The sequence below is a fragment of the Myotis davidii genome, unplaced genomic scaffold (assembly GCF_000327345.1).
Source record: "Myotis davidii unplaced genomic scaffold, ASM32734v1 scaffold581, whole genome shotgun sequence".
Taxonomy (NCBI): domain Eukaryota; kingdom Metazoa; phylum Chordata; class Mammalia; order Chiroptera; family Vespertilionidae; genus Myotis; species Myotis davidii.
Window position 1 is genome coordinate 153,784 of NW_006291426.1, and position 13,414 is coordinate 167,197.

General features: G+C 45.4%; 1 protein-coding gene across 1 annotated transcript in view; it reads right to left on the bottom strand.

The window, feature by feature from the left end:
* PLXNC1 (plexin C1) overlaps window positions 1-13,414 on the bottom strand; it is a gene marked incomplete at its 5' end in the record, with an annotated part of 169,094 nt that overhangs the window by 63,840 nt on the left and 91,840 nt on the right. The window contains 3 exon segments of the mRNA XM_015564527.1: window positions 2,541-2,628; window positions 4,732-4,911; window positions 8,147-8,289. Coding sequence (XP_015420013.1) covers window positions 2,541-2,628; window positions 4,732-4,911; window positions 8,147-8,289 — 411 coding nt within the window.

Below are 13,414 nucleotides of genomic sequence, written 5' to 3' on the forward strand. Positions count from 1 at the left end.
TCAGGAACCCTCTGCAGCTCCAGCAGAAACCACTAACCACAGGGAAGAAAGGCTCTGCAGGCCTGATGGAAAATAGGGGAACACAAGCTACAGGGACAATGCATTCCCCTGGGAAGAAGAGCATGAAGCTGGGAACAATGCAGAACGGGCGCCCCACTTCACAGGTTTGTGTATAAAACTAAGACATAAATATTGGCATTTTCAGACACAGAGAGTGGGGCAGAGGAAGCTGCTGGGAGAGAGGCTGGTGAATGTTTTATAGAAGAGCAATAAGATGTGTGGAAAGGAATTAGTCAGGTGGGGGCGGGGTTTCCTCTTTTTATTTACTCTCTAATACTGGCATATACCAAGGAGGCAGGAAGAGGCCAGAGGTGGGAAAATCTGATGCAAAGGGCTGAGATGCAGACAAGCAAAACCTCCTTCTCCCTTCACACCTTTCCAACGACAGCCGGGCTCCGGCTCACATTCTGGCGCGGCGGTCAAAACCACCGACCTGCTGCCCTGCCTGCGCAGCAGCCGCAACCCAGCAGGCCGGCTTCCTATTAGAGGTGTCTTCTAGGAAGATGATCGGTGATGGGGCCACCCTAACCTCATTATCCTCAGCTCTCTCAGTTTCCATACTAGTTATCAGCTGCCACTATCGAAAATGCTCTTTTTTTTTTTTTTTTTTTAGTTTCCAAGCAACTGCTTGGCCAACCTCACTGGCCATCTTATTTGCTTTCACTCCTAAAATGGAGCTACTCTGCAAGGTTCCACCCCAGGTGTTCTTCTCTGCTTCCTCCGCGCGCTCACTCCCATGATGCTGTGCCCATTCCCCCTCTCATGGCAGCTTTGCGAAGAGGACAGCCATCTCCAGCTCCTCACTCGGCCCCGCAGTCCAGACTTGCCCTCTTGATAACAGCCCAATGGACAGCGGAGTCACCGGACCTGCTCACGTCTCAAACACACCTGCACTTGGCATGAGCACTCTCATCGGTCTCCTGGCCTTTTGTCCGTCACCGCCTCTCCCATGCACCACTGCCAAAATGATCATAAAGGCACCTTACTCATACCACTCCCTGCTCAACGACCTCCAATTCTCCCCTTGCCTCAAGAATCGAGGGCAAAATTTGTCTGACAGCAAGGCAGCTCTCCAGCAAGCCCCCTCGCTCATTCCCGACCCGCCCTCTGGGTGCCAGCTGACCCATTCCCACCACAGGCCTGGGAGTGACCTGTCCTCGTCCTCTGCACCTGAACTGGCCTTCCCGTCCCCACCTATCCAGTCCTACCCAGCCTGCTCCACTCGCAGACATTCTTAACCCCTCCCCATTTAATCCTCCTCACGTGGAAACACATAGTCCTCTTGGACTTATGGGGTTTCTGAGCGGGTTGGGAAGCAGAGGCCTAGAATTTGAGGACACCCTATGCTTTCAATTTCAATGCCAGTGTGGATCGGCTATTTCCCTTCATGAAGGCAACGTGACCATCTTATTTATTTTTTCCCCTGCACCCATCAAAATGTTTTGCCCACAGTAGATGTACAATAAGTTCTACTTGATCTAGGAACAGTGCTGGGAGGGAGAGCAAGTCCACTCACACATTCAGCCCATGCCTCTGGTCAGAGGGTCAACCTATGCAAACAACTTCAATGGGATGTGATCACATCATGGGGACATGGTCTGGAATCAGATAAAACGTGAGGCTTGGAGCTGGCTCTGAAGTACGTCAGCAGGCAGTCATGTGTGTGACAAGGCCGTAAGGATGGCTTAGGAAGGCCTCCTGTAGCCTGAACCCACACTGGGGCCAGGCTTGTGAGTGCTCCCGTGGTCAGGAAGTGGTCGGGCTGGGCCCCAGCGAGGCTGCAGCTGTTGCATTTCATTAAAGTGGGACAAAAAGGAAGGAGAGGGTGAGGAGAGCATGCGGGAGGAGTTTAGACCTGCACTCAGAAACCCCAACCTGTATCTGAAACCCATCATTTCTTGTGATGAGGCCCATGTGTGATTCCTGTTGGTGTAAGAACTGAGTGAAGGGTAGACACCAGACCGCTGTGTGGAGAGATGAAAGGCAAGAGGAGGCGAGGTCAGAAGGAAGGGACCAGGTTGGGGCAAAGAGACAATGGCAAGAGAAGAAGCCTGTGATATGACCTCTGGGACTTTAGAGGTCACTGACCCGCTGAACCACAGCTCTCGGTGCGATGGAACACCCCCTGCTCGCCACCGGAATGCCATTTTTCTTTACATCACGCCTTCACCCCTCACACAGCGTTTTCACACGTATCAGAAACATTGCCTCATTAGTGACCCGCCACAAATCATACACGGAGGAAATGGCAGGTCCTGTCATACCAAGTTCATTCCTTTCCTCTGTGCCTCAGCTTGAAATACTCAACACAGGTATAAGGTCTTATTATTTCTGTTACAGCACAGATGGTATATATCATACAACAGGTAAGAGCATATCATGTCACAAGGCACAGAAATAAACCATATCCCCCAACATATTTTGGTGTTATAACAAAATCATCCTTGAAAATAACTATTACAAAGCAGCCGAAGACTTACGTTTATGTTTCCTTTTAACTCATGTGAAATGATTAAGTTGTCAATTACATCAAAATTTCTGCCCATGACGGTTATATTTTGACCACCACTGCAAGAAACAAAGCAACAATAAGAGTTTCATAGTAAACAGGCCTTTGCATTTATGAACAAAGCTACCAATTTATTCACACTTACCATGAAACTCAGCTTTGAGAGCAAATTAACAAATCTTAATTTCAAATGCAGGACACATTTTAGAAGTCTTTTTAATGATACTGGCTACAAAATCATAATTTTTAAGATACATACATATAAAAAATCATGTCAGATCCTATTATAATTTGTAGGAAATGCCCAAATCCTTTCATGGAATTTTGAGTTTGTTGTGTCATGTTGCCACATATAATCAGATCATCAGCTGTATCTTGCAAAGGTTTCACTGAACAGAATGTTGTTTGATTGCTGCTTAATCTATATGAAGATTCTTCAGTCTAACAATTTTCAAAATCAAACTCCCTACCTACCAATTATATTTATTTAGGGAGACAGAAAACACTTTGGACAAGGTAAAATTATAAGTGACAGCAAACCATATAAATAACAGCTACATTCTATCTCTCCAAAACCAAGCCTAATGAGTTCATATATTCTTAGCACATAATCACATATAAGCAAAGTGGTCATTAGATGTGAAATAAACAGCTGTTCACAGCTCTGGCTGCCCTCACACCCTCGTTCATTAGGTCACTAGACACTCATTCCAGGGGACAGGAGCCTGGTATGTCAGCTGGGCCCATGACGACAAGACCAGGACATGGGCATGAGCAGGCTAATTTGTGTAGGGCAGAAGAAAGACATCGAGCCCTGAACCTTCCCGCCACAAGCAGAAAGGGCCCAGCTGGCCTCATGCCAGCCTGTCGCCATTACTAGAAACCAAGCCAAGCTTGGCCCATGGCCGGACTGCAGAGCCGTGTTCTTGCCCAGGAGTCACCGAGAGACACCGGCTCAGAATGTCATAGGTGACTGGATAGCAAGAAGCCTCTTATTTTATGCCAAAGCAGAACACTGGTGTCTTAGAGCACAGCACCCCGGGAGCCTGGGCAAGTCATTTGAATACTCCATGCCTCAGTTTCCTCATCTGCAAAAGGGGCCACTCAGAGTAGAGCCTTTCCGCCTGTGAGCATTAACTGAGTCAATAGCTATACCACAGCAGGCATGTGGGGAGTGCCGCGCCAATGTGCGCTTTTATTCACAGGAAGGAATTAGACCCAGAGCAGGGACTGTCATGCTTGGGCCTTGGTTTGGAAATGTCAGTTTTCCTCATGCCACTGTTATGGGTGGAACTGTTGAAGTCCTAATCCCTAGTACCTCAGAATGTGACTACTTTTGGAGATAGGATCTTTAAATAGGTCATTAAGGTTAAAGGAGGCCATTGGGGTAGGCCCAAATCCAGTATGACTGGTGTTCTTATAAAAAGAGGAGGTTAGGACACAGACAGGCACAGGGGGAAGACCATGTGAGGACACAGGGAGGAGAAGGCCATCTATGAGCCATGTAGAGAGGCCTCAGAAGAAACCAACCCCGACAGCACCTTGATCTTGGACGACCAGCCTCCAGAAGTTTGATGACATAAATATCTGTTATTGAAGTCACCCAGTTTGTGGTACTTTGCTATGGAAGCCCTAGCAGCCGACTGTGTCCACCTCTCACTTAATCTTAAATAAGAATATTCAAAGTGATTTTTTTCTTTTTTCCTTTTAAAGCTGCATCTGTAGTTTCACCTAGACAGGACTTTGAAAATAAGCTTCATGCTGTGTTAGGTGAAGAAACTATTTTAGGGTTATTTTCCAAAAATCTGAATGTGAATTTAAATTCAACTAGGGAAATAATCTTTTTCTTTGGACTCATCTGGAAAGGTTTATTTCAGAATTTCCATCTCTCATTTAGGGAAAATCCTTGAAATTAGATACTGCTTTTGATTTAGACAGCTCCCAATACTTACTCCAATTACTCAAAACAACTTATTCTAAAGGTTTGAAAACAAAGGATGTAAGAAGGAAAAAGCTTTGTGTCATGGTAGAAGTGAGACAGAGTGAAGAGGGTTACGTGTCTGTAGCAGGTGATTCCTATATGAAATTGAGTGAAACTCATGAACTTCACGCACCTGACCTTTTTAACCACAATGAGATAAAAATCTGACTCTAGAAAATACCTGATCCAGGTGGTAGCAGGATAGATGAGGGAACAGCGTGGCAGAGCAATGTAAGACAGGGACCCCACGGAAGAACAGTTCCCGCCGTCGAACTGGATACACACATCCTTCATCTCTTTCCGGCTTGATGGCAGGGAGAATTTCATGTGGGTGTCATTTAGCACATGGCTCACCCGTACTCTAGGAAGGGGTAGAAACAGAACTCATATGAAACAGACAGCCCAGCTGCTTACCAACAACAGTTCATGACCAGCAGACAACTGCTGACTAATCAGGGCCACTTGTCCTGTTGGGGTATTATCCCAGGCAGGGTTCCTCTTTCTTTTGTGAATGTTTTTGTTTTGTGAATCCTCACCTGAGGATATTTTTTTCCATTGCTTTTTCAGAGACAGTGGAAGGGACAGAAGTGTGTGAGAGGGGAGGCAGAGGGAGAGAGAGAGAGGAAGAGAGAGAGAGAGAGAGAGAGAGAGAGAGAGAGAGAGAGAGAGAGAGAGAGAGAGAGAGAGAGAGAGAGAGAGAGAGAGAGAGAGAGAGAGAGAGAGAGAGAGAGAGAAACACCAATGTGAGAGAGACACATTGATTGGTTGCCTCCTGCATATGCCTTGACAGTGGGGGCGTGGGAAGGGAAGTATGTGCCCTTGACCAGGAATTGAACCTGCAGCCCTTTGGTGCACAGGCTGACACTTTAACCACTGAGCAACACTGGCCAGGGCTCTTTGTTCATTTTTATGTTCCTATTTGCATTTTTCTTGGAAGTGAGGGAAGAAGCAGCCAACAGAAAGTGGAACATGGACTAGGTCTTAAGTTATATTAAGGAATTACTGTTAATTTTATTGAGTACAATCATGGCACTATCCTTATCTGTTAGAGATACATACTGAAGTATTTATGAGTGAAAGGATACGGTGCCTGGGATATGCTTCGAAAAACTCTGACTGTAATTCTTCCTTTCCCTCCAAAAAATGTGGAGGAGATGGATGAAACAAGATTGGCAAATGTTGGTAAGTTCTGAAGTTGGTGGATGGGTACAGAGAAGTTCATACACTCTTCTCTCTTGTGTATGTTTGGAAATGTCCATAATGAAAAGCTTGACAAAAAAAAAAAAGAAGAGAAGTCCCAGTTGAGCTCTGGGAGGGTAGAACCCAACCCCAAGCAGAGAGGGGAATTCTGCTGTACGAAGAGCACTGAGCCCAGGACTGAAGTCCACGCGGAGGCCCAGGGGCGCAGACTCCATCAGCCATCAGAGCCAAGCTGCCTAGCAACTTGCTCCAGACTGGACTCCCCTGGTGCGCCTGACACCTGCAGGGTGTGCCCTTGCCACCCTTCAGGAGTCGAAGCAGAGCCTTCTACAACATGCCCCTGGAACCTGCAGTCTCCTCGGTGCATCGTGTCTGCAGTAGGCATCTAAGGCACTATCATTAGGACTGGGTTGTGTCTGGACAGTACTCAGTGTAATTACGCTACAGGAGAATTTATTATTACAAAGGACATGTGCATGATAATTAACTTTCATCCATAGACCCTTTAAGTTGTAATAATAGATTCAAACAGTAAGGCAAAATCAAAAAGCACACGGGTCAGTTTGTACTTACGCCTCCTCAGATTTTCATTCTAGCTCTTGGAAACTCGTCACAAATAAGCTGATAATTGAAATTCAAACTTGTTTATAAATTTTAGAAGGAAAGAGGTGGAAATGTGGGTCATTCCACTACCATTTTCCTATTTTTCTCTTTTAGCGTAATTAGGGTTTAAAAAATACTATATTGAAAGAGTTTGGGATTACAGCACGAATTCAGATGCGGGATTAACTGGGCATTATGTTTACTGCTCGTGAGCTTGGGTTCACCACACAAATGTGGTTAGCGAAATGCTACATGCAGAAAGGTCTCTTACTCATTGAGTTTAATAACTGCAGTATCTCAAGACACACTCGGAATTGAAATGAGAGCATAAAGAGTCCGGAACAGGATGAAGCTCTGAAAAACGACTTACTTCCCAGGGAACACACAGGTGTCTAACTTCAGATTTCGTTATACAAAATGACAGGCTTTTGCAATAAGGTGTTTAGCCAGGATAAATGGCACAAAAATACCTATGTCGTACAGATACAGCCACTAATGCGAGCTGGGTAATTCTGGTAAGTAGCAGAACCGAGGAAAGCCATCGGTGAGCAGCTTTCCCCAGAAGGTGACAGACATCCCAAATTTACTGCTAGGAGGGGAAGGGGATGGCAGCTATATGTGGCAAATGAATTAAAACAGAAAATCAGTAAATAAGTGTGGCAGATTGAAATGCTGTACAAATCTGTTTTAGTAGTTAAGAACCAAAACACCACGCTTCAGCAGATTGCCGTCAATGCATTCCCATGACGGGGACAAGCTCAATATTATACTTCATGTAGATGGCAACGTCTTATTTCAAATTAGCCCAGATTTATAAAAGCTAACAAGCACAAAACTCAAATTATCTCTCATGCTATTATCACATCTCTTTTTTTGGGGGGGCGGGGGGGGGAAGAGGGGGTGGTAGCATTGGTACAACACTGTCAGTGAGACAGTGAAATGTTCTCTCTCAAAAGTTTCATTGAAAGTATGAATTAGGAGAAAAGAAGTCATAGAAATAATGATGTCGAGTGGTACATTGACCAGTTATTTTTTGGGTTGGGGTATTTGTTTCTTCTTTTTTTAAATACTAATTTACATTCTATTTAGTTATTATTTGGGCCTGAAATCAATCCAATAAAGAGAAGGCTATAAAGAATAAAATGGATCAGAAAATTTCTTCTTTTAACTTTGGGCCATCTCCTGAAGAGTTGCGATTATTTTCCCATCAAAATCGGAGGTACTCGCTCAGTTGGTGTGGCTCAGTAGTTGAGCATTGACCCCGAACCAGGAGATCATGGTTCGATTCCGGGTCAGGGCACATGCCCAGGTTTTGGGCTCAATCCTGAGTAGGGGGCATACAGGAGGCAGCCAATCAATGATTCTCTCTCATCATTGATGTTTCTATCTCTCTCTCCCTGTCCCTTCCTCCCTGAAATCAATAAAAATACATTTTAAAAAAATATGAGGTACTTGACTGTTATTTTCTAAGTGGATCATCTTCAAAATGATATTTGATATTCAAAATACTTGGTTGTGTTTAATGAAAACAAATCAAGACCCAAAACAGACAATATCCTGAAACTGTTGTGTACTGAGATTTTTTGGGGTAATGTGAGACAGATTCTTTCACAATTAACTTCAAATGTAGTGTATAAATGATTTTACTATTAAAAATATATTATATCAAATATTCAGAGTAATTGGTCCACTCTGGCACATGGAAATAATTTGACTACATAATGATTATATGTGGCATAAGTTTTAGTGTTTCACCACATTATTGAGAAAAAATTACTAATATCTGAACTCACACATCCTTATCACAAGTACTGGTTCCTTTCAGGATCATGACGATGTTATCAGATGCCCGCGTGAAGTTTGCTCCCGTGACTATCACGTTACTTTTCCCTAAGGTTGATATTTTCTGTGGCTCAATGGACTTAACAGAGAAGACCTATTGGAAATAAAAGATTAAAACACAAGATCAAAGCTAAGAAATGGCATCGCTCCAAAAAAAATCTGTTTATGCGCTGCAGTTCGAAGAAATCACTGGGAAATTACAACATTTTGCAAACACAAGCAGACAGTGTTTAATGAAATCAATGAATTCAAGGAAGAGCGCTGAAGATTCATGTCTCTCAACACGCGACAGCATGAGGTCAAACCAATTAGTCTTTGTCTCACAAGACAGTTGAAAATATAGTTGAAGAGCCTGACATTCTGTCTGAAGAGTGAAATAGCATGAGAGTCTCAAAAATGCTAGCCGCCGTCCAGCCCCTGGGGGCTCAAAATGTAACCAAATGAAGAAAGAGACAGGAGTCCACTGCTCATGGGCCAACGACAGACTCATCATTAGTTAGAATAAATGTCATTTTGGATAACTTTAATTCCCAAGGAAGCCGTTCCTGTTGTTGTTTTTTTTTTCAGGTAGGCTATTTGAATCAAGGAGTATACTGTAGGGAGAAACCTGGTCAGTCACCTCATACCAAGTAGTTGGATGCCTAACCCATGTGGCCAACCATTGCTTCTCCATAGCATGCAGATGCCACCATTTCCTGCTTGATACCCATTGCAAGCTTTATCAGGCCTTTCTTCATCAAGTAAGTTTCCCTTGGAAACCTGATACCTGGCCCTATATTATGCACCTTACTTCTTCATGTTCAACGTCTAATCAAATTCCCTTAAAAAAAAAAAAAAAAAAAAGCTCTAGCTGGTTTGGCTCAGTGGATAGAGTGAAGGGTTCAATTGCGGGTTCCATCCCCATTAGGGGGCATGCAGAAGGCAGCCGACCAATGATTCTCTCTTACCATTGATGTTTCTATCTCTCTCTACCTCTCCCTTCCTCTCGGAAATCAATAAAAATATATTAAAAATAAATTTAAAAAAGACCTCTTTGATGCCAAGAATCATTTTCCTTTTCAAAGCTAAAACAATCCCGATTTCTTACTTTTCTCCTATAGATGCTGCCATCTATCATTGTGGTGCTTCTGTAGAGCATTACCGGCAAGTCTGTATTATCCTATAATATGGTGACTAAAACTGGACAGAAGGTTCTAAGATTCTGGCCAATATAAAATACAACAGATCTTTAGCGTGAGTGACTCACACTCTTGATATCTGAAAACAAACTGTAGGTCCAGAAATGCATAATCATGTAGAATTTGGTCAAGGCCTAAATACCGAGTGTATCCACTTGCAGGATGAAGTTTAGGAGGAAGGCTTTCCTTTGCTGGGAAAGGTTCAGTCACGTCCAATACCTGCCCATCATCTGCTTCTTAAAGCAGCCTAGTATTCTCGGCTCCTTTGTGTGTGTGACACTCACCAGGATGGCCTTGCTGGGCTGCTGGGCCCGCCCATCCCACTGAAAGGGGTGCTTGATCATTCTGCCACTTGGCAAACACAGGTGCTATATGGTAGAGCGATCACCATCACTCATCATCACTATGGATTGGTTTTTCCGATTGAGGTAAATCCATCGTTAATGTCATTACGGCAATGATGTAATGTGACAGAGAATTGATTTCGGTGGCAGAGTTTATTTTAATCGCCTGGTAAAGGACTTTAGCCCCATATTTATAGAATCATGGAGGGCCTGAAAGGGTCACTTTAATTATTCTGTTATACTTGAGTGCATTTTATGGGGGAAATTATCTGCAAGAGTGGTCCTTGGAATGGAGGGATTAGCAGAGACTTAAAGATAAATCCCTTGCAAATGTCAAGTGTGTGTTGTATAGCAAAAGGCTTACTCTTTGCTCTGACATTGTGACAGCTAAGTGAAGAAGTATTTACCGAACACCTACAGCGTCCCTAGAATAGTGCTAGTGCTGTGGGGGCACATAATGTGTGTACTAGGTCAGGAGCTGGCAAACTACTGGATTTGTCTGTAGCAGCCAAATCCACCCTATGGCTTGTTTCTTTATGGCCCATGAAAATTTGTCAAAAAGAAATAGTAATAATACATGACATGTGACAATACATGAAATTGAAATTTCAGTGTCCATAAAGAAAGTGTTTTTGGAACATAGGCACACCCACTCATTTGTGCACTTTCTTTTTGCCTGTGTTTTTGCTGACGTTAATCCTCACCTGAGGATATTTTTTCCATTGGCTTTTAGAAAGTGGAAGGCAGGGAGGGAGGGGGAAGAAGAGAGAGAGAGAGAGAGAGAGAGAGAGAGAGAGAGAGAGAGAGAGAAGAGAAGAGAGAGAGATTTGTTGCCTACCACACCGGGGCTAGGATCAAACTTGCAACCCAGGTACATGCCTTTGACTGGTAATTGAACTCACAATCTTTCGGGATGGCACTCTAACCACTGAATCACACTGGCCAGGGCATCTGTGGCTACTTTCACACCACAGTGGCAGATTTTAAGTGTTACAATAGAGACCTCATAGCTCACAAAGCCTAAAATATTTATTGTCTGGCTCTTTGTAGAAAAGTTTGCTGACTCCTACACTAGAGGAGTCCACTGTCTTCCTAGGGGGTCAAGAGAAACCGTGCATTTGATTTGTTTTATGTGAAAATCAATGTAGACTCATATTTACATCCAAGCCGAATACAATTCCCAGGGTCCTTTATGCTTCTTATATTTATACTGTTGATGTCTATTCAAGCAAATGCTACTTCTCTACTCTGAGTAGAGGGTCAAAAGAGCCTTATAACAAATGTACACGAGGTTTTGGAGGGGTTTATATTTTGTTGCTTAAATGGCTCTACAAACACTATCAGAGGACCAGCCACGTCGCCTTCTTAACTTTTATTCCCCGCCCCCCCCCCACCCGGAGGAGAGACAGCCCTGTCACTTCAAAAGGATTTCATTTGAAAACCTTATTGTTTAGAGAAGATTCCACTGGCGTCTAGGATGGTATCCAGCTCTGGACTGTCTCATGAAAGCAGATGCCTCCACTCTGCTTTCAAAGAGGGTCAGATTAGTTGTCCTTTGTTTGCTTGGAGAACCTCTCCTAATCTTAATAAGTGAGTCAAAGAGCTACCAAGAGGACCTCATTAAATCAACAGTGCAGGGACACACACACACACACACACACACACACACACACATTGGGTAGCTATAAGGCTGTGCTATACGACTGCAACAATTCTTAGAAATGTAACATTTTCTATTTTTACTGATAAAGATTTTTAAAATCCAGTACAGACTAAAGGCCAGGAATGATCTCCCCACAACTGTTCCATACACTTACTATTTTACGTTGATTTTTGTATTTTAATCAAGAGTTAATTCACCATCTGACATGAAGTAGTGGGCCCCACAAGCTTATACATAAGAGAAGGGTTTGGGTAACTTAAAAACGTAATCTAGGTGTTCTTTAAGAAGAGGAAGAAGAAAAAGGTAAAGAAAAAAATTATGAACAACAAATACACATCCAAAACAAAACAACAACAACAACAAAACGTAATCTAGCTTGAAACAAAGACAATTTCTACGGGGATATTCCTCCCCATCCTCTGTCCAAGGATTCCCACATATCAAATCAAAGCACCATAGCATGTAACCCTCACAGCCCTGTGGTCCAACAATTAACCGCAGAGTAGCCTACTCCCTGTCAGTTACATTTGAAAGACTTAGAGTCATTTTTAAATGGTTGCCCAACTTTAAATCTAATCTAATAATAGACAAACATGGTAATTAATCGTACCTCCGACATGCTCCCCATTGGCTAATCAAGGCAATATGCAAATTAACTGCCAACTAAGATGGTGGTTAACCACCAACAAGGATGGCGGCTAATTTGCATACTGCAGGCAGGGTAGGACAGCGCAAGCTGCCATCCAGGGCCCCGTGTGCGACCTGGGTGTGGGCGGGGGGCTGGGGCGAAGGCAAGTGGTGCCGATCACCTGGCCGGAGCCCTCACCTGCCCACCTGAGACAGGGGGCCCACTTAGTGTGGAATCAAATGCCACAGCTGATGACTAGAATGCAACATATAGGATGTAAGCATGATAAAATGTTCTTTACAGAGAGATCCAAGATGGAGGCCGATGGGACTGCAGTCAGCAAGATAGTGTAAGTGAATGAAATAGCGAAAGCCCGTGTGCGACCAGGGGGTGGGCGGGGGCTGGGGCCAAAGTAAGCGGTGCCGATCGCCTGGCCAGAGCCCTCGCCCACCCACCAGAGACAGGGGCCCACTCCTGTGTGTGACCCGGGGGTGGGCGGGGGATCAGTGGCATCCCTTGCCTTAGCATGAGCCCTGCCCACTTGCTAGGAGCCAGCCAGCCCAGGGCCAGGAAGGAGGGAGGCGGCCCTGGAGCGCTGGAGCTACTGGGGCTCTCCCCGCTGTCCATGCTTCATGAATCCCAAGTTTCCGCAGAAGCAACGGCCGCAGGACGCAGAGCGGGAGACAGGGGAGCAGGCCGAGTGCCACTTGGGCTTGACAGAGGGTACCGGAGCAGAGGAGATCTCCCCAGCAGCAGGGGGAGCTGCTGCCCGCTGGGGATATCTCCTCTGTGCTGGTGCCCTCTGTCAAGCCCAAGCGGCACTTGGCCTGCTCCCCTGTCTCCTGCTCTGTGTCCTGCAGCTGCCGCCTCTGTGGAAACTTGCCATTCATGAAGAGCGGGTGGTGGAGAGGAGGAGGCACCTAAGAAGTCCCAGCCGCTGGTGCCAGGAGCTGGGAACTTTGTGCTGGGACGCTCCCAGTGGGGCTGGTGGCAGAGGGGAGCTGGGACTCTGGCCACCACCACCGCCGCCCCCCAGCTGGCTCCGGGCGCTTGGCGCACTGGCTACTGCTGCTGGTTTGGCTTTTGGAAGCTCCGCTGCTGCTTGGGGTCCAGGCGCAGGAGGCTGGCCAGGGGCCTGGGCCAGGTCAGCAGCCCCCACTGCTGCTGCCTCAGCAGCAACAGAGAGGGCAGCAATGCAATGGTGAGTGGGGCCTGAGCCCTGCCTGCCCACCGGGGACATGAGGCCCTCTGAGAGAGAGAGAGAGAGAGAGAGAGAGAGAGAGAGAGAGAGAGGTGGAATTTGGCACCCCGCATCCCTCCCTGATCGACCACTTCAATTCCAAGCCAGTGAGGGCTGCCTTCAGGCCGTAGCTCCAGGTCCCTCACCCCCACCCCACGCGCGCGCG